General features: G+C 39.4%; 1 protein-coding gene across 2 annotated transcripts; it reads right to left on the bottom strand.

Moving 5' to 3' along the window:
* Positions 1–88: 88 nt before the first annotated feature.
* LOC119894182 lies at positions 89–26,015 on the bottom strand. 2 transcript variants are annotated; one of them, XM_038706771.1, is made up of 7 exons: positions 25,757–26,015; positions 22,548–23,054; positions 22,348–22,467; positions 21,192–21,698; positions 20,992–21,111; positions 17,001–17,682; positions 89–2,171 (listed from the first exon to the last, which is right to left on the bottom strand). In XM_038706771.1, the coding sequence occupies exons 1-7, from the start codon at positions 25,768–25,770 to the stop codon at positions 1,755–1,757; spliced, it is 2,367 nt and encodes a 788-aa protein (XP_038562699.1). In that variant the 5' UTR covers positions 25,771–26,015; the 3' UTR covers positions 89–1,754. The 2 variants fall into 2 exon arrangements, with proteins under 2 accessions (XP_038562699.1, XP_038562708.1); XM_038706780.1 differs by lacking the exons at positions 17,001–17,682; positions 20,992–21,111 and adding an exon at positions 3,494–3,604 and having other exon boundaries at positions 89–2,853; positions 25,757–26,011.
* Positions 26,016–27,083: the final 1,068 nt, after the last annotated feature.

Raw genomic sequence — 27,083 nt, 5'->3', positions numbered from 1 at the left:
GGGAGGGGGAGTGCAATTCGCAACCCTTACCACTAGATGTCACTAAAACTTACACACCGAACCTTTAAAGAATGAGGAACACGCCAGGTTTACATGAGGTTACTGTTTATTATTGTAAATGCTAATGCATGTGCACAGAGTTTTCATTTATTTGGATTACTTAACTATAATACAGCTCTTTTATCAAGTCAGGGATGCAGAAGAGCTTGGTGAAATTGGTGTTACAGAAAATGAATCAAGATAACATTGTAAAATTTGCATTGCAACAATAAAACATTTTAAAGATGAGCAGGATAGGTACCCCAGCAAACACCATAACTTTGTAATACCTGTTCTAAATTGTCTGTAATGACAGCAAACATTTAAAAGTAACGCATAATATATGATGATAAAGGCATTGATAATATAATTAGAGATCGACCAATATGTTTTTTTCCTGGCCAATCCCAATTATTAGCAATTAATTAGACCGATGACCGATATTTGGAACCGATATACAGTTGCTGTAAAATTTTTAATCTTGGTGTCAAAATTTAGAATAACACAAACTCCAACAATAAACTTTGTTGAAAATAACAAGATTAAAGTTAATTGTCATGTTTTATCTTTATAAATAGCAAATAATATTTGTACCCTATGAGTGATAAATTATCATAAACTCAGGGATTAAAGTTCTCGGACTCTGTGCCGGAATTCCGGCTCGAGAAGTTTTTGTATTCGACAATATATAAATATGTCTGTGGGAAATATTCTTGCATATTTTTAAACTGGCGCATGTTATGTGTGTGTGCGTGTGAAGCGCCAGTCTTCCTCTGCGCTACTGGTGGCTGGTGTATACACGAAAGAAAGGGGACTGGCACTTCCTGGCTACGTGGACACTCATTGGCTATTGTGGGCCGTGGACAGAAGCATTTTTTGTTTACATGCTAGCTGTAGTTAGGCTAACATAAAGCTAAGCAATAGCAGTCCGTGTGTATTTATTGTTATAATAATGCGTTTTGGACTAAATATTTTATTGGATTGGATCGTCTGGACCTTTGCCAACGTAACAAGGCAATTTTTGTCAGAATATAATCCACTGGTGGAGTACAGCTTCACAGATAACTGGTGTCAATTTTGATAAGTGCTTGAAGTGGGCCATCGATACCAGTAAGTTACTTCTACATTTTACTCTTTGGCGTCCTCAGGTTTCTTCAACTTTCACTCAGGAGCAAAAATCAGCCTTATAATGATTTGACATCATAAGAATAATCGATATTGAATGATGTGACTACAAACAGAGAAAGGCAGCTGCATCAGAGCCAAAGGAGCCCATTTTTTTATTAATTAATTATCTCTGCTATCTGATTTTATAATGAGCGATGCATATTATTGGAAAAATGCTTAATATCTGCGCTGATAATCAGCCAGGCCGATTATTGATTGACCCCTAAGATTATCTCAAAATAATGAGATAATCTGTAAATGTAGATTTAAGGTTAACAGCCAACATACAATGATTCTCAGATTAAGTCTTCACTACTAAATGTCATATGCATATATACTAAAGAAATCTTAATCATAGCAAAAGTTAAAGTATATAAAATCTGACAAGGAACAAAAGTCATGCTGGCTATATAATCATTAAAAAATGTTAAGAGTGAAATGGTTTATGTCTTAAGAATCGCAGCTAAAAATTCCTGAAAGACACGCTGGAATGATTGTGGATGATCAGTGGTTTTCTGCTGTATGCAGGATTTTTATATAAAATGGATCTAAACATAGTTCAAAGACAAGCAAAAAGGCACAGTGAGCATTGCCACCGCTGCAGTAGACAGGATTACACAAAACCATTTTTCTTTCAGTTTTGCTTCTGTTTCTGCTTCTGTTTCTGCTTCTGCTTCTGTCTCTGCTTCTATCCTCAGCTCCATCTCTGGATAAAATGGCGTCTCCAGGACAGCTCTGTTTTTCTCTGACACCAGCAGACCTTTGCACAGGGAGTCATGGATCTTCTGCCACGAGTCTATCTCTGAGCTCCAAAGTGCAGCTCTGGCTCTGATGAACCTAGAGACTTCAGTCTCGCTGCCTTTGGCCAGACCAATGCTGTCTTTACAGATAAAGAAGATATCCAGGCCAAGGAAAAGAGCATTGGCTGCAATGAGACTGGCCCTGGCTGACTTGGAGAGGGCAAGGGACCCTTTGACTGCTGCCTGACCAATATCTGGAATATCTGAGGCCACTCTGGACACGTTACGTAAAGATTTACCTTCCTGGGCCGCCACCTTGCCAGCACTTGCAATCAGCTCTTCACTTTTCAACAACTTAGCAGCAGAATCCACATCTTCAAGCAAACGAATGGTGTTTTTCACAACACCTTTCGTGCCTATACCCACCTTGACTACTCCCACAGCAACATTGATCACACTTGGTTCTACATTGACTGTTTGACTGCTCACCTCCTCCAGACAATCCTGGAGAATCTGCACGTCCTCCATGAAGCTCTGGAAGACTTCACTGGCTTTCTTTTGATGTGCATAGTTTACACTGATTTCTGTCGCTGTGGTGACAGCGCTGTTGACCCCACTGGTAATTCCCAGTGCTGTCCCACCTATTAACAGACCTAGAGACACTCCAGCTGTCACTGGAATTAATGCCAAACCAACAATTGAAAGCACACCTCCAACTGCCCCCACAGAGCTGCCTGCCACACTAGAGATCTTTGCCCCCTTATTCATCCTGTCTAGCTGGACAGCATTCTCCTCCAGGTCTTTGAGAAACTGCAGCATCCTGGGCTGTCGCTTGCTGAACTCATTGATGAAGCCAGAACACGATTCCTCCTGAAACAAGAACACCATCCGGAAGTGCTGGTCCATCCTGATAGAGAGCAGAGACAAAATGAAAGCTCTGCTCATCAATACTTTTTATGTTAATTTATAAAATTCTTTGTGAAATGTAAAAATGGGGGATTCACCCTTTGGAGATTTTAAGCCTCTTTTAGCTATGTTTCTTATTTTTTAACAATCATCTTCGTGTTTTTGTATTATTAGGGCCCGCACAAGAAACGAGCGTGGACCCTATTGAAACTGAAGGAATATTAGTTTATTTTTTTGCAAATGATTCACATTTTTGACAACCTAAACCGACGTATTTTATTGCACGTTAAGCAGTTTTTATTTTATTATTAGTTAGAAAGTCCGTTGCTCACTGGCTCTGAATACACATACAGTCACAGGAGGGGCGGGATGTTGATCAGCCTGCACATCACCCACCCAAACAAGCAGTGGAGGGAGGCTTCAACAGACTACGCTGTCATCTTTTTACCATATTTTTCCACCCGCGATCCGTTATCACGGCAGCAGGTGATCCGCTTGCTTTTTAATGACGCAGCCTAACAAACAACTCAAACAGCCGAAACCAACATCTGCAGTTTTTAAGCGAGTGACCCCCGCTACACTACACTGTGCAATTAAACTACGTAAAATTTGTTTTGAGTTCTATGTGAATATATACTTACCTAATATTTTCAAGCTGATTAATGTGATGAAGCATCCTTTGCATGTCATCTACAGACGAATCCACATCGAGGTCTACCAGCGTTTCTGTTGTTATTCTCATGGAAATATCACTAAAAAGGGAACAATTACTTATAATATTTTGTATAAAGCACCATGGCATTTTCTACTGACATTATTTTAAATATTTTTTCTTTAAATGAATCATTTCCTTTAATGTTTTGTTTTTTAATTAATTATTTCATATTAGTGTGTGCAAATAATATAATAATAAGACCTAAATACCTTTTCTCAAGCTTGTCACAGATTTTCTGGGTGGTCTGAATGTATTTGTCCAGTTGGTAGGACAGCACTTCCACGTTCTGAAGTTTGGGACGGAAGAAGACACTTGCATCTCTTTTAAACTCGAGGAGCTGTGGGCAGATTAGCCGTGCACAACAGATGAGAACCTGAACCTGTTCACAGCTGATCCCTTGGGGCAGGTGTAACACCTGGTTCTCCTCCTTGAACACATGAAGCGAGGTGACCGCCAGCTTCTCCACTGCATCCAGGAAGCAGTCCAGCTTCTTCAGGCCTCCCAGAGTGTATGTTAGTACAGAAGTCAAATCTTGTAGTTCAATTTTTTCCTTAATCTTTTTCAACTCTGTCATCCTTGCTTTCGTCCACTGAGGGAGGTCCCAACAGAATTCTTTAACTTTGTTAATGTAGCTGATCGTATCTGTGGTGTAGTGGCACAAGGCCTCCTGTAGTTCCTTCCTGTAACACAAATCAAAATTGTCTGTAGATTAATCTCTGTCTAGGCAGTGACACATCATAACAAACGAAAATGATGTTCTTCCTTCTTTTATTGGTGAGTCAGTCTAAAATTACCAGTAACATCATATCCTAGAAATTGCTTCAAATTCTCATGTAAAAAAACCTTTTTATTTTATTTTACAAAAGGTGGCAAACAAACCATTGAAACAAAAACAAAACAGGGTAGAATTATTAGAATAACATATGAAAGAAAATAAATGAAATACAATAAACTTGCAGTGAAATCAGTAGTGGATGTACACAAATCCTGTACTTGAGTAAATATAGCCTACAGATACCCTTGTTAAATATTACTCCAGTAAAAGTTGAAGTCTCAATTTAAATTTCTACTTGAGTCAAAATACAAAGTACCTTCTTTAAAAATATTTAAAAGTATCAAATGTAAAAAGTACATTAGGATAGTAACCGTTGCTACGGTGTGATATTTGCCACGCCCCCCCTCCACTGTGATTGGCCAGCTGAGCAAAAAGTGACAGTGACGAGCGCAGCGTTTTTCCCAAAGTTGAACATTTTTCAACTCTGGGAGACCAGAAAAAACGCTCAGCGTCTCATCACGCTGCTTGCGTTTTTACCAGCTTGTAAAAACGGCGCTCTCATTGCAATGAATTGAAAAAAGATGCTGGTGTCAGAAAAAAACGCTTTGGTGGACAGGGGCCCTAATTGTTCAATATATTGATATAAAACTCAACTTGTGAAGCTGCAGCAGCATGCAATAGTTTACAACAGTTTTTTCACAGCTTGCGCAGCATGATAAAGATGTTGTTCTGTTGCACTTGAAGCCAGAGCCGTTAAATAAGAGTGTTCTCGAGTTTTTCCTTGCAGTATTTGTTACTCAAAAATATGACTAAAAAGAAAAAAGTTTTTAAACAAAAAGGTAAAAGTAAAATGACAGATTTAAGAAAACTAGGCAACTTAAAAGTAAAAGTAGGCTACAAGTACACAAAAAACTACTAAATTACAGTAACGTGAGTAATAATTCATAACTTTCCACCTCTGGTCCTGTTTCTACTTCACTATTGATAACATGTTCAATTACAGTCTAATAATAGCCTATTAATAATGGTACTATAATTCGAGAAATATTTGTAGCAAGATCAGGGTCAAGACAAAGTCACAACTCATTCCAAAGATTCCAAATGTTTACCTCAATGCAGACATGTTTCCTCTCTCCTCTTGGTATGCCTCCTATAACAGCCTTGTTAAAATTTTAATAAAAAGAATAGAAGTCTGATCCTTTACGATGTAGGCTATCTGCAACTCTGTTAAATCTGCTAAAATCACCAAATCACCACTTGGTGAGCAATTTTGTAAACAAATCTAACTTTTCGACACACGGCTCTGCGACAGTTTAGGTTTCACTTTCTCTAACTCAGTGGAGTGGAGCAGTTCACCCAGTGACGGTTGTATAAGTGCGGTTAGCTCACCTCTGATGGCTCGATTTTAACCAAGGGGGGTTAGCTTAGGGACCATCAATAAATTACAATTGTGAAAACAGTGTTATGGGAAAATCATTATTTATTTCAATAGATTCATGTGACGCAGGGACTTCAAACAAATGCCGAATTGTAGTACTGCACTAGCCAAATGAGACACACCGCTTCATATTTGATTTGAATGCATATTCGACTTTATATTCATATTTATTCATAATTTATTGAAAAAAGTGCTGTTTTTTCAATAGCTTCCAAGTCATGTGACGCAGAGAAATACATGCAAGGTGCCAACTGCTGATGAGAAAGACACTAAAGAAAGACACTCGGTCCTTAACCGTTAAGTTCACGGCTCCTGCAGTCAGGTAACTGAGCCGCCGAATGCGAAACGCGGTCAAGCCAGCCGCCGTCTGATTTTTGTTGCGCCTAAAGCAGTGTTTTTATTATAAGGACGAGGTGCGAGTGAGCCGAAGGTCCTGAAAGATACATACGCGTTTTTTTCTGATGCTCTTAGTGATTATATGAACACAAATACATAGTTGGTACAGTAAAATGTTAGAACATGTGTACCAATGATACTAGAGGACACTAGGAAGGAGATAATATGACAACTGTGATGTCACCGTAACTACAGTCCCCTCCAAAAGGCAAATTCCTTTGTTTTTGTTGTTCACTGAAGACATTTGGGTTTAAGATGAGGTATGAGACAAGAGTTCAGAATTTCATCTTTTATTTCCTGGTATTCACGTCTAGATGTGTTAAACAACTTAGGACATATCACCGTTTTATATTTAATATTTGGTTACATAACCTTTGCTTGTAATAACTGCCTCTAGCCTGCGACCCATCAGAATCACCAAACTGTTGCATTCTTCATTTGTGAAGCTATTCCAGGCTTTTACCGCAGCTTCTTTCAGTTCTTGTTTGTTTCGGGGTGTTTCTCCTTTCAGTCTCCTCTTAAGGAGGTGAAATGCATTTTCTATTGGGTTCAGGTCAGCTGATTGACTTGGCCAGTCTAAAACCTTCCGCTTTTTCCCCCTGATGAAGTCCTGTGTTTTGTTGGCAGTGTGCTTTGGCTCATTGTCCTGCTGCATGATAAACTTCCTCCCGATTAGTTTCAATGCATTTCTCCGTAAATTGGCAGACAAAATGTTTCTGTCCACTTCTGAATTCATTCTGCTGCGACCATCATCAGTTACATCATCAATAATTATTAATGAGCCTGTTCCAGGAGCAGCCATGCAGGCCCAAGCCATGACATCACCTCCACCAGGCTTCACAGATGAGCTTGTATGCTTCGGATCATAAGCAGTTCCTTTCTTTCTCCATCACTTTGGCAGAGATTAATCTTGGTCTCATCAGTCCATAAGATTGTGTTTCACAACTTTTGCGGCTCATCTCTGTACTTCTTTGCAAATTTCAATCTGGACTTCCGGTTCTTGCTGCTGATGAGTGGTTTGCATCTTGTGGTGTGGCCTCTATGTTTCTGCTCTCTGAGTCTTCTTCCAACAGTGGATTGTGATACCTTCACCCTGCACTGTGGAGGTCGTTGCTGATGTCACTTACTGATGTTTTGGGGGTTTTCTTCACAGCTCTCACCATATTTCTGTCATCAACTACTGTTGTTTTCCTTGGCCGACCTGTTGGACGTCTGTTGCTCAGTACACCAGTAGTTTCTTTCTTTTTCAGGAGATTCCAAATTGTTGTGCTTGCTATGCCCAATGTTTTATACAAACATTGCATAAGCATGCTTAGTTTGATGAGTCTCAATTTCAGCTGCGACTTTCAGATGGCAGGGTCAGATTTTAGTGTAATCAACATGAAAGCATGGATCCATCCTGCCTTGTATGAACGGTTCAGGCTGCTGGTGGTGGTGTAATGCTGTGGGGGATATTTTCTTGGCACACTTTGGGCCCCTTAGTACCAACTAAGCATCATTTAAACACGACAGCCTACCTAAGTTCTTGGGCGTCTTCAAGCCGCTGAAGACATTACTGAAATGGTAAGAGGTGATGCTGTCCTTTGGGTTTCGCATCACTTAAATGTTTATTCTTGAATAAGCATGGAAGCTTTAAACACAAGTGTAAAGCATAAATCTATATCTAATAAAATACTGCAGCCACAAAAGAAAATGACGAGGCTAAAACAAGGGATTTGTGCATCTCTGCTAGTCTTCTCTACCTAAAAGCCTCGCTCCTTTGCTGCAGAGGGAAACTTTTAAAACCTTTAAGGGACTTTTGGGAAGCCGCTGGTGGTCGATGTTTGTATCTCGTCTCAATGAAGCGTTGTTTCACACTGCCTTGGTGCTGGTAGCCTACTGCGGCTGCTGACGTCTTATCTCCCCATGCTTTCTCTGTTGAGTCACCGCTCTCTTTGTCACCAAACATTTGTATTGGCACCAATTTGGGCACAGGGGTGAGACAAGGTCTAGTTCGAAGCACTCAAAAAACAGCACCACAAAATAAAACATGGAGAAGTCCAAAGCAAAACAATAAAACAAGCCATGCAAAAAATAATAAACTCTACAAAACAGTAATTGCACAACAGAAAATAAACATGGGCACAGTAAAACCAAATCACACAATTAACAACATGCACCAAACACAAAATAAATGTACAAAATAATTATTTTTACTTGACTGGCTCACATGAGTCAACAAAAAGGACTACTACTGTATTCAAGATAAACTAGTTGTCACGAATATACTATATCTACAAACAAATTATAAATAAATGATTAAAATATAACCAAAAGGCCACCTCTATGTGGTCCGACTTGGCCTCTACTTACATCAGTAATTTCATGGGTCCCAGGATAAATCTGAGGGGTTGTGAGTTAATGAAGACTATAAAAACATTTAGATAAAACAGAACACAAGTCATAATGCAAAGACATTTTTAACAATTGGCATTGCTTTGTTTTGGAGTCATAAGCCAAAACGATTTTAAGCACTGGTCTACAAAACTCAGGATGGAACACTTTTAGTTTAATATTGCATTTACACAATTTGATCAACAGATGTCGCCAAAGCACACACAATTTCACAGTGACAAAAGTGACTGACTGCAGTGGGTTTAATGAGTAGTTAGTTCAAGGTGTTAGAAAACTTTATTTTTGCTATCATTATTATATGGCAGTATTTCGCATTTTCATTTAGGCATAATAATTTAGAGTATTATATGTTTTAAACTGGAAAGAGTTTTTAGTGATAAATAATAATAATAATAAAATGACTGGCATTGTGTAGCCTGCAGTGGTGTGTTGGGGACCTGGAAGCACAGAGAGGAGGAGAAAAATATTAAATAAAGTGCTTAAGACACCATTAAGACACCACAGAGGAAGATGGTGTGAGGAGGATGTTAGCCAAGTTGACGTCAATCACAATTGTCACCGCCTGCATGAGACTGTGAGGTCCCTGAGCAGTTCCTTCAGCTACAGACTGCTGCACCCACAATGCAAGAAGGAGCATTACTGCAGGTCCTTCATTCCAGCGGCTGTCAGACTCTTCAACACAGCAATGACATAACAAAGCACTGTTTGTCGTCTCTGTAATATGAAACTTTTTAGCACTATTTTATTCCTGTACTATGCAATTACATGTTATTTCTTATTCACACTGTATTATACCTGCAATGTAAATCCATAGCCCTATTTTATAGCCTATATTAATGTTATACTATGCTGTTGTATATACAGTATTCTGTGCTGTGTAGTTATATCTATTTCTACAACCTGCAACTAGTTCCTGCTGCAAAGTGTGTCATGTTCCATAACAATCTGTAGATAAAAGGTGCATATAGTGTACACCTAAACCTTATTCTTATCTTTCTATTTTATATTATCTATATTTAGTATTTTTCAATTCTATTTTTCAATTCATATTTTATTCTGTCTTGTGTTGGATCTGAAGCTGCGTTTCCCCAGCGTGGGATCAATAAAGTAAATCTTAACTTATCTCTTAAAAGCTGAGAGTTGCATATTTCTCTAGTTGTTGCCTTTGTGTTTTTATTTTCTACATTTACTTAATACCAAAAACTATTTCATGTGGATCACTCAGCTGTCAGATTTAATGATACTTTTCACAACATATTTAAAGTGATTAATTGTGTTGCTTATTAAGATATTTTTGGATTTTCAGTCATTTAGAGATCTGTCTGCATTTGACCTTACTGACACTTTGCTCTTACTGCAGGCTTTTCTTTTATTTCCTGGGCAAATGGTTCAGACTCTTTAGATTCTCAGAAATATTTCTCCTCTCAGCAGTGGTTTTAACTTCCTTCTTTGGGCCTTATCATGTTGTCTGCACGGTTACAATAACTATAGAGTGTTGCTTTAGTTTCAATTTAAATTTTTATATCCTCAGTATCTCCACACCACCATTTTCAGGAAGTGGTTAAGAGTTGATTAGTGGCGCAGAGTTCCGCCTGCACACCAAAAGCTGCATGCCACTCACAATTGAATAACATCTTCTTTGTCGTGTTCATCAATGATATAATAAATGATCTGAAGTCAAGATTGTGAACGTTTCATAATTACAATTTTCTCGGCAGCTCTAAAATCAATAATGCAGCCCCCCATTATATTTTTCTAGAGTCAGTTAAGGATAAATTATTGTAACATACCTTTATTTGACTTACGTGAATGACTAATCATTCATGCAGCACACCTGGACACAACACCGGTCTCCACCTGCTGGCATGTAAAGGCGTTTGCTCCCAGCGCTGTTCCAAAGACTTCTATTCCTGTCATCATCACGCATAGACCAGTAAACTGAAATGTGCACATCCCACACAGAAATATTAGTAATCTCTTAAGGATTAGGACAACTGCACCAACTCCAGCACCCAGAACAAACTCATTTAAAATGGCTCTCTTCAATGTGAGATCACTTTCAAGTAAGACTTTTATCTTAAATGATTTTATCTTGTCTGCAAATCTAGATTTTATGTTTTTAACTGAATCTTGGTTGCAGATGAATGACTATAGCCAGCTAGCTGAACTGTGTCCGCCTCAATATGATTGTTTTAGTCAACCGAGGGTCAGTGGTCGTGGTGGTGGGCTAGTGAGCGTGTATAGGAAAAATTTAAAATGTCATCAAGTACGCTGTGATGAATTTAACTCCTTTGAAGTTCTCACTCTTAAAGTTGGAGGGTTGCAACCTGTCATATTTGTTATTATTTATCGCCCCCCAAAACCGCCTGGAGGATTTTTATCAGAACTTCCTGAATTTTTATCTACTCTGGTTTTAAATTATGACAGAATTGTTCTTTGTGGCGATTTTAATATTCATGTTGATGACCCCACCAATGTTAATGCAACTGACTTTTTAAATATGGCCACTTCTTTTAACTTCAAACAACATGTCAAAGGGCAAACACATAACCGTGGTCATACACTGGACTTGGTTTTTACCCTGGGTGTCAGCATTTCCTCTGTGGAGTTAGTGGACATGACCATATCTGACCACAGATGTATTGTTTTTAGCTGCGATTCGCCTGTTACTCATGCCGCCTCACCAAGCTCCGTGTGTTCTCGCTTCTTTAATGAACAAAGTGTTTCAAAGTTTTGCGCATTCTTTCAGAGCCAAAGCCAACACCTGTCTGATTCCAACACCAACAATCTGGTCGATCATTTCAATCATATCTGCTGTCGTCACTAAATATTACTGCTCCTCTAAAGGTTAGGCCTACGTCTAAAGCTAGTAAGCAACCCTGGATAAATGACAGCATTCGCAGCCTAAAAAGGGAATGCAGGAAAGTAGAGCGCAGATGGAAAAAATCCAGTCTCCAAGTCCATTACCTCAGTCTGAAGGATTTATCAATTAAATACAATAACTTGGTTAAGGATGCAAGAACACACTATTTTTCTGAACTCATTACTACACATAAACACAATCCCAGGTTTCTATTTAAGACTGTGGGTCAGCTGGTAAACCCAACCCCTCCTTGTGCCTCAGCTGGAAGTAACGATGACTGTGAATTGTTTTTATCTTATTTTACCAAAAAGGTGGTGTCAATCAGAGCCTCTATTACCCCCGCGGCCTCTTACTCAGAGGTTCCTCACCAGCAACAAGAGAGTTTTAACCAGTTTTATCCCATCGACTTGTCTGAGCTTTTAAAAACAGTATCACAAATGAGAGTGTCCTCCAGCCCACTTGATGTAATACCTACAAAGTTTTTACTGAAAGTTGGGCCCCATTTGATCTCTGTTTTCAACAGCTCCCTATCTACTGGTTGTGTCCCTGATTATTTTAAAACGGCTTGCGTGAACCCACTTTTAAAGAAACCTGGTTTAGATCCCTCCCTCCCACATAAATTTAGACCAATTTCAAAACTGCCTTTTATTGCAAAGATTCTAGAAAGAATTGTGTCCAAACAGCTGCTCACTGTACTGGAAAATAACAAAATATTTGAAAAGTTTCAGTCTGGTTTTAGGAAGTACCACAGCACTGAGACTGCCCTGCTTAAAGTCACCAATGACCTTTTAATGTCTGCTGATGAAGGCATGTGCTCAGTCCTGGTACTCCTGGACTTTAGCGCTGCTTTTGACACCATTGATCACAACATCATGTTAGACAGACTGAGGCGCTGGGTGGGGATCTCTGGTACTGCCCTAGAATGGTTTTCATCCTACCTGTCAAATAGGAAGTTTTGCATGTCTGTAAACATGTCTCCTCATTCTGTCCAGTTAAATATGGTGTGCCTCAGGGGTCGGTCTTAGGACCCATTTTGTTTTCCTTGTATCTGCTTCCCCTTGGACATATTATCCATAAACATGGCATTTCTTTTCATATTTATGCTGATGACACACAAATGTACTTGCCTGTCAGATCCACAGACCCTGGAATGCTGAGTTCACTTACTGACTGCCTTTGTGAAGTTAAAAAATGGATGTGAAATAATTTCCTCCAGCTGAACTCAGACAAAACAGAAATCCTGGTCATCGGGTCCCAGCAGATGGCAAATCAAATACTGCCATCTGCTGGTTCCCTAGTAAATCACATTAAGCCTGTGGCAAAGAAACTTGGTGTTTGGTTTGATAGTAATTTAAATTTCGAGCACCACACCACAAAGCTTGTTCAATCATGTTTTTATCAACTTAGAAATATAGCAAAAATTCGATCTATGTTAACTTTTAAGGACACCGAGACCATTTTACACGCCTTCATCTCATCACGCTTGGATTATTGCAACAGCCTTTTCACCTGTTTAACCCAAAAATCTATTGATCGACTCCAGACTGTCCAGAACTCAGCTGCCAGGCTTTTAACCAGAACGAAGAAATATGACCACATTACTCCTATTTTAGCTTCATTACACTGGCTCCCAGTATGTTTTAGAATTGACTTTAAAATTCTATTGATCACTTTTAAAGCTCTTCATGGCCTCTCGCCTTGTTATATTTCTGACCTTTCAGTCTCGACTGAAAGCTAAAGGGGACAGAGCGTTAGCTGTCAGGACCCCGAGGCTCTGGAACAGCCTGCCCGAGGAAATCAGGTCGGCTGAGTCAGTGAACTCTTTTAAGTCCCTTCTTAAAACATACTTTTATAAGAGAGCCTTTCCCGATCTTATTTGACTTTATTTTATCCCTTTTATTTTATTGTATTTTACTAATTTTATATTTAACTGTATTTTAGTCTTTTCAATGTTTTCATGCTTTTATCTTGTATTGTTTTTTGTATTATTGTCTCTTGGGTATTATTGTCTTTACACTTGTTAAAGCACTTTGTAACTTGTTTTTGAAAAGTGCTCTACAAATAAGGATTACTATTATTATTATTATTATTATTATTATTATTATTATTTATGTAACATGTACAGATGGGCTGCGAAAACCAGTTGAAAGTGCTGATGTGGGGCCTTCATACAATATTTTATTCATGTCTATAGACCATACATTGTTTCTGAATATGAATACGGTGATTTACAGATTTACAGACTGAAAGAAAAAAGCAGTTTGAGTTAGGATTACCACTTTACATGTAAATACACTGCATTATAGTTTTCTACGTTGTGTTTTCTGCCTTTTTTGGGAAATTATTGGGAAAGACTCTTTTTCAACTTTCCATACAACCTTGAACTGTAGCTTTATGCTTTGTTAAATTGACATAATGATATAATCAGACAATTCTGAGTTTGTGCTGAAAAAAGGATACCGTACATGTGGGGTAGCGATGCTTCAAAAGGTGCTAAACAATGACATAAAAGGTAGGTAGGTCTATAGGTAGGTAGGTTTATTGTCACAATATAACAAGTTGTAAAGTGAAAATGAGTTTTGTAACTCCATTCTGCTACATAGCAAACGATCTACATTAATAAAGAATCACTTACAAAAAAATGGTAAACAGAAATAAACTAGATTCGGTGGAACAGTCTGGTGGTTTCGGCAGCAGAAACTTCTATATCTCTTCCCAGAAGGCAGCAGCGTGAACAGGCTGTGGCTGGGTGGGTACTGTCCTTTAGTATCCTTTGGGCTCTGCGTAGGCACCTCATCCCACCGATATCACTGTTGCACGGGAGATGGATACCAATGATCTTCTGAGCAGTTTTAATCACCCGCTGCAGAGCCCTCCAGTCAGGATGCTTTCTATTGCTCCACTGTAAAAGCTGACAAGAACTTGGTGTGGTAATTTGGCCTTTCTTAAGCTTCAATGTATATAATATAAAGTCTGCTAAAAGTAAGTGAATCTGGATTCCAGAGCATTATTAAACGGAGGGAAACTCAATAATTAATGTATCTTTTTAAATCTAACTTTCTAATTTTGGGCCTCATTTTTTTCCACGCTAGTAACATAACATTTTGTTCAGGTATTCATGCTCCCCAGAGGATAAGGCCTACTGACTTTGTGATCCCCTGAATTCCTGTCATCCCACCAGCAAGTCAAAGTTTAGACTTATTCTGTAAAATATCAGAATAAGTAAAAAACCATCTACTGGATGGGTTGGCACAGACATTCATAGATGGTTGCCAAGAAAGCATATGGTTGGACTTTCAATGAGTGTGTATGTAGATCTCCATTATCCCTCCACTTAACATAAAAATCACCCAATCCACATATAAAGACTGTAAAACATTAAAGAAGGATGAACACACCGTGTTGGGTCAGATGTACGACCAGGCTGGGCCAGTTAAGCCTGATCCCCCACCATCACCAGCTTTTTAAACTGTACTAATTACTCCATTAACTTTCTATAGTTTCTATAGTCAATAAGTTTGCAATCAAAAACTTCTCTGGAGACGGTCAAGAGTCGGTGCAAAAGAGTTTATTCCAAAACAGGACAGATTAACCCATACAGCATCCCAGCAGGCCGGAGGATGGTGTCAATCCTGTGGTCTGCAGACAGTCTTATATATCCCCTTCTGGGCTGGTTTGCCCCCTCCTCTCCTTATGGTGAACTTCTTATCCTCTGCTTTTATGCTGCTTACACAAGTTGTTTTATAAATTGACAATGTTTTCCAGCTGTCATTCATTACTGTATTGTTGATTTTCTATATTTTTACACTGCTGGATAAGAAATTCACCATTTACATTTCAACTTCAGTCTCACCGTATTTTATTCATATAGTTATGCATGCATAATCTGACACACAATTACATTTCTTAAAAGTTAATACAAGAATAACATATGTAATGCTATATCTTTCATTAATGCTTGGTTTCTTACAGTAATCTTGATGTTATGCTGGCTATTTTCTGCTTATCATCTCTCTGCCATGAAAATGATCATCCACTATCTGTCGTATAGGCATCAGAGGTTGGAAGTTGACAATCGACCCCTTAATCAGTAATTAAGCACGTAGTCTTAATTCATAATTAAACATGTAGTCTTAATATCAGCAGACTAACACCTCAACAGTCCCTCATGCAGTCATAACAGCAGTAGACCAAAGCATGCACTTGTCATTAGCAGATTTTGACCACCTGCAGCCTCTCCTATAGTCATAATCTACAGTAGATGACAGTCGAACAAGGCAAAACACCTGCAGCCTCTTCCTGCAGTCAATCTAACCACAGTGAGCTTGTTTCTGTGTTCATGACTACAGTTCACTACTTATAAGTAAAAAACAAGGCACATCTAGGTAAAAAGAAAATGATTAAGAAGCACTCAGAGCTGTAGAGTTTTAACACTGTGATCTTAACTTTACACTATAAAATAACACTTTAAATGATGACAATGTAGACCATCATCGCTATAGTAATTAATGATAACAATTTAGGCAATAATGCTAAAATAATTCACAACCACATTTACATGACAGGTTAGTTTATAATTGTAATTGCTAATGCATGTGCAGTTTTCATTTATTTGAATTAACTTTAATATTGCTCTTTTAGCAAGTCAGGGACACAGAAGAGAGCTAAGTACATGATGAAAGACTAAGATAAGCTATAAAATGAAGATATAAAATAAGCAAACCCAGCAAACACCATAACTGTAATAATAATCTAATTTGTTACATTCATTAATAAAAACAAATGAACAAAACAATGAAATGAGTGGCTAAATTAGGATGTGTGTGTGTGTGTAGGTAGGTAGACAACTCGATGAAGTTCAAAGTGAGCATCAGAATGGGGAACAATGGGGATTTAAGTGACTTTGAACGTGGCTTGGTTGTTGGTGCCAGATGGACTCTGAGCATGTCAGAAACTGCTGATCTACAGGGATTTTCACGCACAACCATCTCTAAGCTTTACAGAGAATGGTCCGCAAAAGAGAAAATATCCAGTGAGCAGAAGTTGTGTGGATGAAAATGCCTTGTTGATGTCAGAAGTCAGAGGAGAATGGGAAGACTGCTTTGAGATGACAGAAAGGCAACAGTAACTCAAATAACCACTCGTTACAACCAAGGTATGCAGAATACCATCTCTGAATGGACAACACGTCAATATGGACCAACTTCTCTGAAGAATGTTTCCAAAACCTTGCTGAAATATGCCTCGAAGAATTAAGGCAGTTCTGAAGGTAAAAGGTGATCCAAATCAGTACACCAAAGGTGTACCTAATAAAGTGGCCAGTGAGAGTGTTTCTTCAGCTGCATCTCTGGATAAAATGGCGTCTCCAGGACAGCTCTGTTTTTCTCTGAGGTCTTCAGACCTTTGCACAGGGAGTCATGGATCTTCTGCCACGAGTCCATCTCTGATCGCCAAAGTTCAGCTCTGGCTCTGATGAACTTTGAGACTTCAGTCTCGCTGCCTTTGGCCAGACTGATGCTGTCTTTACAGATGAAGAAGATATCCAGACCAAGGAAAAGAGCAGCAAGAGGCCCTTTGACTGCTGCCTGACCGATATCTGGGACTTCTGAGGCCACCCTGGGAACGTTACGTAAGGCTTTACCTTCCTGGGCCACCACCTTTCCAGCACCTGCAATCAGCTCTTCGCTTTTCAACAACTTAAAAGCAGAGGCAGCATCAACAAACGAATCAATCCCTTTTCCAACAGCACCAGCTTTACCAAGGACCTTGCCTACTTCCACAGCCACATCCATCTTACTTGTTTCTATTGTGGTGACAGTTTGACTGCTCACCTTCTCCAGACAATCCTGCAGACTCTGCACATCCTTCATGAAGCTCTGGAAGGCTACGTTGGCTTTGTTTTTTTGTGTATAGTTTACTCCGATCTCTGTGGCTGTGGTGACAAGACTGTTGACCCCACTGGTAATTCCCATCCCTACCCCAGTCATTGTCAGAGCTAGAGACACTCCAGCTGTTACTGGACTTAATGCCAAACCAATGATGGAAAACACACCTCCAACTGCCCCCACTGAGCTGCCTGCCACACTGGAGATCTTTGCCCCCTTATTCATCCTGTCTAGCTGAACAGCATTCTCCTCCAGCTCATTGAGAAACTGCAGCATCCCGGGCTGTCGTTTGCGGAACTCACTGATGAAGCCAGAACATGATTCCTCCTGAAACAAGAACACCATCCGGAAGTCCTGGTTCATCCTGATAGAGAGGAAAGAGAACATTAAAGCTCTACCCATCCCGTACTTCCATTTACATAACCGACCGTCTCTCTCACCCACAAGTACAGCCATCTGCTCCTGACCTTCAAGGCCATTCATAACCTCGCTCCTCTGTACCTCACTGACCTCCTTCATATTAACACACCCACCCATACTCTTAGGTCTTCTTCTTCTATTCACCTCACTGTACCTCCAGCTCGTTTGACCACCAGGGGGTTCAGAGCCTTCAGTCGCTCTTCCCCTCGTCTCTGGAACTCTCTTCCACCAGATATCCGTAACATTGACTCGCTTTCCATTTTTAAATCCCGCCTGAAAACACATCTTTTTAAACAGGCATATCCCATGTGATCACTATTTATCAGGTCACAGCAATCTTTGTTTCCAGTTGTTATGTACCCTGATTTTTATGCATTGTAATTATAGTTGTTAATTCTGATGGCTAGACAACTGGCTCAGAGCATCTCCAAAACTGCAGCTCTTGTGGGGTGTTGATTTGTATTGGTGAATTCCATTCAAAACTGGTCCAAGGAAGGAAAAGCAGTGAACTGGCGACATGGTCAGGGGCGGCCAAGGCTCACTGATGCACGTGGGGAGCAAAACCTGTCCCATGTGGTCTGATTTAACAGACTAGCTACTGAAGGTCAAAATCCTGAAAAGGTTTATGCTGGGTCCGATAGAAAATTTGTTTCTATGTTTGATCAGGTTCGAGTGACTCGTCCCACGGCACTGTGTCAATTTAACCAGCGCTGTTGAAAAAGCTTATTAGGAGTTGGCTAATCTCTTTCTCTGGTGAGCAGGCTACATTTAGTTTTACGACTGTTGTTCGCTAGACAAAATTGTCAGCCCTGTTAAAATGACACAGTGAATTACAGATGCACCTAGCTAAGCAAGCAAGCTAGCTCCACACACGACCATTAGCTCCACCGTCTTGTCCAAATATGGTCACGTCTTGTGCTGCTGGTTGCAAAAACTCTACATGGTGGTGCCCTAACGGCCAAACTCGTGGCTCCAAAACAGCAGTCCACAAACCAACGGGTGACGTCACGATAACTACGTCCACTTCTTACATACAGTCTATGGTGTGCATCTTATCTGGTGAACACATGTCACCAGGATGCACTATGGAAAGAAGGCAAGCTGGTGGAGGCAGTGTAATGCTTTGGGCAATGTTCAGATACAAAAACTTCGGTTCTGCCATTCATGTGGAAGTTACTTGTATGACCATGTATGACCATAAAAACTTGGCTTTAGTACAAACATGGTTAGTTGGATAAACAGCTACTTAACAAAACGCACTCAGTTTGTTTGGTCGGCCCTGTTTTGTCTGATGCAGTCACACTGAACAAGGGGGTCCCACAAGGGTCTATTTTAGGGCCCTTGTTCTTTTTAATCTATATTAACCAAATCTGTGATCATCTTAAATAATCATTGTACCATATATATGCAGATGATACAATTCTATATTCGTCAGTGCCCTCTCTAGATGCAGTACACTCAAATCTTCAGACTGATTTTGTCACTTTACAAAATGCTCTTTGTGATTTAAAATTAGTCCTGAATGCTAGCAAAACCAAAGTTTTGTTGTTTTCTCATAATTCTGCTGTATTCCTCCTATTAAAAATCTAGATGGTGATACCATAGAAGTCGTAGACACATACAAATATCTTGGTATTTGGCTGGATAAAGACCTTAATTTTAAACATCACATCACATATTTGTTTTTTTGTATAGATTGAAAACATGCTTTTCTCTTTCTTCCCGTAAGCAGCTTGTAACAAGTTTGTTTTTATCACAGCTGGACTACGGAGACACCATCTATAGATTTGCATGTCCCACTAACTTAGCTAAACTGGGCCCCATTTACCATGTTGCTTTGAGGAATATAACAGGTTCACCCTATCAGGTTCATACCATTGTACTTTATATACCCTGGCTGGATTGACCTCACTCAATATTCGAAGGATGAAGCATTGGTATATTTTCATATACAAAGCCATTTTAGGAAAATTGCCATCATATATCTACTGTAAATTTATTGCCCTCCAGAACACACACAGTCTCAGGGCCAGTAGCTGGCCGAGGTTTAAAGTGCCCTTTGACCGTACAGAGTCAGGAAAAATGAGTCTGTCCTATTTTGGCCCATGGTCTTGGAATGATCTGCAGCTCAAGTTGAAGTTGGAGTCTCTTATTCCTGTATCCAGTTTTAAACAAAAACGGTCAGAGGTTTTAAACACATCTTGCACCTGTGACATTTAGTCAAATTATGATATGTTTAAATTTAATTGTGATTTTATGTCTTTTTATCTGATACTTTGTTGTAAATAATTTAATAATACTGTTACTTTTATGAATAATGCTGCTGTATATATAATGCCTCATTTGCACCTTGCACTGTGTGCTGATTCACATCTTGGCCAGGACATCCTTGTAAAAGAGATTAAAAATGTCAATGGATTTCTTTCCTGGTAAAATAAAGGTTAAATAAAATAAATAAAATGTACACCCTTTAATAGAGACAGTCTTCCCTGATGGCATTGGCCTCTTTCAGCAGGATAATGTGCCTCGCCACAAAGCAAAAATGGGTCAGGAATGGTTTGAGACAACCAGTTCAAGGTGTTGACTTGGCCTCTAAAATCCACAGATCTCAATCTAATTGAGCATCAGTGGAATGTGTTGGACAAACAAGTCCGATCCTTGGGGGTTCAATCTCGCAATTTACAGAACTTAAAGGATGTGCTGCTAACAGGTTGGTGCCAGATACCACAGCACACCTTCAGACGTCTAGTGGAGTCCATTTCTCGGCAGAAAAAGGTGGTCCTACACAATATTAGGCAGGTAGCCATAATGCTATGGCTGAAAGGTGTACTTCTTTCAAGATGAAAAAATAGGTCTGACAGCTAAAAAATAAAACATTATTCATTTTTAATACTTTATTTTTCTTTATTCTTTCTTTTGATTTCTTTGATTATATATATAGTCTTCTGCCCGATCTTCTTTTTCTAGTTCGCGTCATCTTGCCTACCCGTTGCTTAGGAGTATGCTTAATTGTATTTGAGAAGGACTTCACATGAGCCTCCCTTGGCTTCCTTTTTCCTCTAAACATATAATGCAGATAAGCTAACAACAAAAACAGTCAACACTATTTATAGGGACTATTTGTGCTATAAACTACAGTTCCAATGAAAACAGTGACTTCTGTGGATCATCCAGAATAACCAGGATATTGTTTCTGCCACTCATCTGTGGTAACATTTGGTCCCAAACAAATCATACGTGTGTAATTGCTTACCGGATTTCATCAAGCTGAGTAATGTGAAAAAGCATTCTCTTCATGTCATCTTCAGACAAATTCACATCAATGTCTACCCGAGTTTCAGCAGTCATCTTCAGGCTAAACTCACTGAAGGAGCTGTGAAAGAAAGTTCATTTCTTATTATAGATGTTTATTTTGTAAAATGGGTGGATTATTATGAAGAAATGTCAGTTTACCTTTTCTCTAACTTGTCACAGATTTTCTGGGTGTTCTGAATGTATTTGTCCAGTTGGTAGGACAGCACTTCCACGTTCTGAAGTTTGGGACGGAAGAAGACACTTGCATCTCTTTTAAACTCGAGGAGTTGTGGGCAGATTTGCTGTGCAGCAATGATGACAACCTGAACCTGTTCAGGGCTGATCCCTTGGGGCAGGTGTAACACTTGGTTCTCCTTCTTGAACACATGAAGTGAGGTGACCGCAAGCTTCTCCACTGCATCCAGGAAGCAGTCCAGCTCCTTCAGGCCTCCCAGAGTGTCCTTCACCACAGCAGCCAGCTCTTTCTCCAGCTCCAGAAAGGCCTTACCTTTGCTCATAGCTCTGTCTTTGATGTCCACCATACAGAACATTTCTATCTCCCTCGCACAGATCCATGTAGAGATCCCTTCACAGAATCCTCTTACTGTGTCAATATAGGTGAGTGTATCTGTGGTGTAGCGGCACAAGGCCTCCTGTAGTTCCTTTCTGTAAGACAATACAACATTGTAGATTAATCTCTGTAAGTCTCTGTGATGTTTTGACAACTCAAAACAAATCACTGAACTGTTATTGTCAAGTTAGTAAAATTGCTTAATACAGTATAAATTAATGCATATACAAAATATATATATAACAGATGTTGGAAGACAGGAGGAAATATCCAAAGGTTTGATTTATGCTCAATCATGCGATGTGTTATGCACCTAGCTAAGCAAGCAAGCTAGCTCTACACACGACCGTTAGCTCTACCGTCTTGTCCAAATATGGTCACGTCTGGTGCTGCTGGTTGCAAAAACTCTACATGGTGGCGCCCTAACGGCCAAACTCAAGGCTCCAAAACAGCAGTCCACAAACCAACGGGTGACGTCACGATAACTACGTCCACTTCTTACATTAGTCGATGCACACCATACAGTCTATGGTGTGCATCTTACCTAATGAACACATGTCACCAGGTTGCACTATGGAAAGAAGGCAAGCAACACTATTTATAGGGACTATTTGTGCTATAAACTATAGTTCCAATGAAAACAGTGACTTCTGTGGATCATCCAGAATAACCAGGATATTGTTTCTGCCACTCATCTGTGGTAACATTTGGTCCCAAACAAATCATACGTGTGTAATTGCTTACCGGATTTCATCAAGCTGAGTAATGTGACAAAGCATTCTCTTCATGTCATCTTCAGACAAATTCACATCAATGTCTACCCGAGTTTCAGCAGTCATCTTCAGGCTAAACTCACTGAAGGAGCTGTGAAAGAAAGTTCATTTCTTATTATAGATGTTTATTTTGTAAAATGGGTGGATTATTATGAAGAAATGTCAGTTTACCTTTTCTCTAACTTGTCACAGATTTTCTGGGTGTTCTGAATGTATATGTCCAGCTGATAGGACAGCACTTCCACATTCTGAAGTTTGGGATGGAAGAAGACACTTGCATCTCTTTTAAACTCGAGGAGTTGTGGGCAGATTTGCTGTGCAGCAATGATGACAACCTGAACCTGTTCACAGCTGATCCCTTGGGGCAGGTGTAACACTTGGTTCTGCTCCTTGAACACATGAAGTGAGGTGACCGCAAGCTTCTCCACTGCATCCAGGAAGCAGTCCAGCTCCTTCAGGCCTCCCAGAGTGTCCTTCACCACAGCAGCCAGCTCTTTCTCCAGCTCCAGAAAGGCCTTACCTTTGCTCATAGCTCTGTCTTTGATGTCCACCATACAGAACATTTCTATCTCCCTCGCACAGATCCATGTAGAGATCCCTTCACAGAATCCTCTTACTGTGTCAATATAGGTGAGTGTATCTGTGGTGTAGCGGCACAAGGCCTCCTGTAGTTCCTTTCTGTAAGACAATACAACATTGTAGATTAATCTCTGTAAGTCTCTGTGATGTTTTGACAACTCAAAACAAATCACTGAACTGTTATTGTCAAGTTAGTAAAATTGCTTAATACAGTATAAATTAATGCATATACAAAATATATATATAACAGATGTTGGAAGACAGGAGGAAATATCCAAAGGTTTGATTTATGCTCAATCATGCGATGTGTTATGTAACAGTATGCAGAATCATTTAGAATTGTTGAGTCAACCCTATATTCCCCATGCGATTTCCTGACAGGCAAGAAAATAAAAGGTGTGACAGAACTCATTATCATTCTTCAGTCAGTTAAAAAATGCCCTAAAGGTATGACAACTGTCAGCGCTAAACATCAGAAAGCTACGCTGTGTTCCTGCAGAAGATATAATGTTTGGGGTGAAGGGTTATAGTGAACCCTTTAGCATATGGCGTTTTCCTGGTTTCCTTTGCTGATTCATGTTTTTGTACAAGCTTTAGCTCAACAACTTGTTCTTGTTTTGAACACAACATTCTGTTGAATACTCACTCTCTTTTATTTAGCTCTGATTTTGGTCTACCAACTCCTGAGGGAAATATCTGGCTCTTTAGCTGCAAAGACCCACTATGTTCACCAGCTAGTCTAACTGTCTGCTGTTTGCTGCTGAGCAGGTGGTGTACAGTGAGTTTTTAGAGTTTTTTTTACAACAACAAAGCTAAACAATTTGTGTTTACATGTGCGACTTAGTATAGTTTGAGCCTTATCTTGATTTATAACATATTGGGACATGATGTTTACATGAAACTTGGAAATTCATCTTCCTATGTCCAGGTTTTTGATCTGTGTGCTGTTGTGTCCTGGTACCTCACCAACACCTCCTACCAGGGTACATCACCATGGAAATTTGTGCTTAAAGGCTAACTTGCTCCAGAGCAGGTCATGTTTGTGATAAGGTTCAACATTCAAGGTTTAAGGAGTCTTTATTATCCCTGGGGGGCAATTCGTTGTGCAACAGCATGTAACATAAATAGCACACAGGTTAAACAAAACAACAGCCAGTAAGAAACAAAAATAAATACATACAACACAGAAGTCAACATCTCACACAGAATTATTTAAAGGGATAGTAAGTGATTTTAATTCAATACGCCTTTTGTTAAATTCAGCGAATACTTCCTCATAGTTTGCTAGGTGTTCTTTGTGTGTTCGGAAGGAGAATCCAGTTTAATTATACAAAATATATTGAAACAAAAACCGATACCATTACAAAACTTATTTGATTAATTTACAAGATGCACAAAGTCGTTATTATGTTACATTATAGGTAGAATATTTACATATTTTTCTTACACAATATTTATAATTATGTCATTGTTTATAATTTTGAATGTTGCATGGAATTAATGCCAGGTCTCGGGCACCCATCAAACAGCAACAGTAGAGTACAACACCGGCTGTGGCATGCATAATGAGTGCTGTACTCATCTGTTGGTCATGTTTCTAACTACAACAGCTATTATTAGCACTGAAAGATTGTTGTAATTTTTAAAGTTACATGGCTATCCTAGCCAATCCAGTTTAGCTTGCTAGTAGCAGCTTGTTTCACCTAGAGATATTGGATTATTTGATTTATAGATTATTTGTTGTGACTGACCCTCGGTTGACTAAAACAATCATATTGAGGCAGACACAGTTCAGATAGCTGGCTATAGTCATTCATTTGCAACCAGGATTCAGTTAAAAACATAAAATCTAGATTTAGAGACAAGATAAAATCATTTAAAATAAAAGTCTTACTTGAAAGTGATCTCACATACACATAGGCCTACATGTTGCGATATTCACCCTCTGCATTTAACCCATCCCTCAATGGGAACAGTGGGCAGCCGCTGTGCAGCGCCCGGGAACCAACTCCAGATCTTATGTCACGGTCTGGTCAATACACTGACTGAAGAAACCTAAAATGTTTTTTGAGCAGTCATGATCTGACTGTATGCTGCACAGAACATGAGTGTGAACAGCGAAAGTGAAAGGAGTTACTTGGCTGAGAAGGTGGAGGCTCTTTATCTAGCAGCTCACTATGTCTGCTTCTGACTGTTGAATTAATCACTGCCATATTTCAAACTGGCCCGCTGTCAGAAAACTGTTGAAAATGACGGTTGTCTTGTGCATTTTTGATGAATGTGAGCGGTCTCACTTCCAAAAAGATTTCATTTGCTGTGACTACATCGATATAAAACTCAACTTGTGAAGCTGCAGCAGCATGCAATAGTTTACAACAGTTCTTTCACAGCTTGCGCAGCATGATAAAGATGTTGTTCTGTTGCACTTGAAGCCAGAGCCGTTAAATAAGAGTGCTCGCGATATTTTCCTTGCAGTATTTTTTACTCAGAAACGGATATGACTAAAAAGTAAAAAGTTTTTAAACAAAAAGGTAAAAGTAAAATGACAGATTTAAGAAAACTAGGCAACTTAAAAGTAAAAGTAGGCTACAAGTACACAAAAAACTACTAAATTACAGTAACGTGAGTAATAATTCATAACTTTCCACCTCTGGTCCTGTTTCTACTTCACTATTGATAACATGTTCAATTACAGTCTAATAATAGCCTATTAATAATGGTACTATAATTCGAGAAATATTTGTAGCAAGATCAGGGTCAAGAAAAAGTCACAACTCATTCCAAAGATTCCAAATGTTTACCTCAATGCAGACATGTTTCCTCTCTCCTCTTGGTATGCCTCCTATAACAGCCTTGTTAAAATATTAATAAAAACAATAGAAGTCTGATCTTTTACGATGTAGGCTATCTGCAACTCTGTTAAATCTGCTAAAATCACCAAATCACCACTTGGTGAGCAATTTTGTAAACAAATCTAACTTTTCGACACACGGCTCTGCGACAGTTTAGGTTTCACTTTCTCTAACTCAGTGGAGTAACATCCCTACTGTACCGCGGTGAAGTTAGTTTTAAGTTGGATATTCGACAGCCATTCACCCAGAATCCAGTGACGGCTTTTTAGTCAGTTCACCCAGTGATGTCACTGTAACTACAGTCCCCTCCAAAAGGCAAATTCCTTTGTTTTTGTTGTTCACTGAAGACATTTGGGTTTAAGATGAGTATATGAGACAAGAGAATTTCAGAATTTCATCTTTTATTTCCTGGTATTCAGGTCTAGATGTGTTAAACAACTTAGGACATATCACCGTTTTATATTTAATATTTGGTTACATAACCTTTGCTTGTAATAACTGCCTCTAGCCTGCGACCCATCACAATCACCAAACTGTTGCATTCTTCATTTGTGAAGCTATTCCAGGCTTTTACCGCAGCTTCTTTCAGTTCTTGTTTGTTTCGGGGTGTTTCTCCCTTCAGTCTCCTCTTAAGGAGGTGAAATGCATTTTCTATTGGGTTCAGGTCAGCTGATTGACTTGGCCAGTCTAAAACCTTCCACTTTTTCCCCCTGATGAAGTCCTTTGTTTTGTTGGCAGTGTGCTTTGGCTCATTGTCCTGCTGCATGATAAACTTCCTCCCGATTAGTTTCAATGCATTTCTCCGTAAATTGGCAGACAAAATGTTTCTGTCCACTTCTGAATTCATTCTGCTGCGACCATCATCAGTTACATCATCAATAAATATTAATGAGCTTTTTCCAGTAGCAGCCATGCAGGCCCAAGCCATGACATCACCTCCACCATGCTTCACAGATGAGCTTGTATGCTTCGGATCATTAGCAGTTCCTTTCTTTCTCCACACTTTGGCCTTTCCATCACTTTGGCAGAGATTAATCTTGGTCTCATCAGTCCATCAGATTGTGTTTCACAACTTTTGCGGCTCATCTCTGTACTTTGCATCTTGTGGTGTGGCCTCTATGTTTCTGCTCTCTGAGTCTTCTTCCAACAGTGGATTGTGATACCTTCACCCTGCACTGTGGAGGTCGTTGCTGATGTCACTTACTGATGTTTTGGGGGTTTTCTTCACAGCTCTCACCATATTTCTGTCATCAACTACTGTTGTTTTCCTTGGCCG

Source organism: Micropterus salmoides, unplaced genomic scaffold (assembly GCF_014851395.1).
Source record: "Micropterus salmoides isolate LMB-PRFRI ecotype aquatic unplaced genomic scaffold, ASM1485139v1 Ms_hic_scaffold_10, whole genome shotgun sequence".
Taxonomy (NCBI): Eukaryota; Metazoa; Chordata; class Actinopteri; order Centrarchiformes; family Centrarchidae; genus Micropterus; species Micropterus salmoides.
The sequence above is the reverse complement of the archived record's forward strand: the minus strand, read 5'-3'. Positions and strand labels throughout refer to the sequence as shown.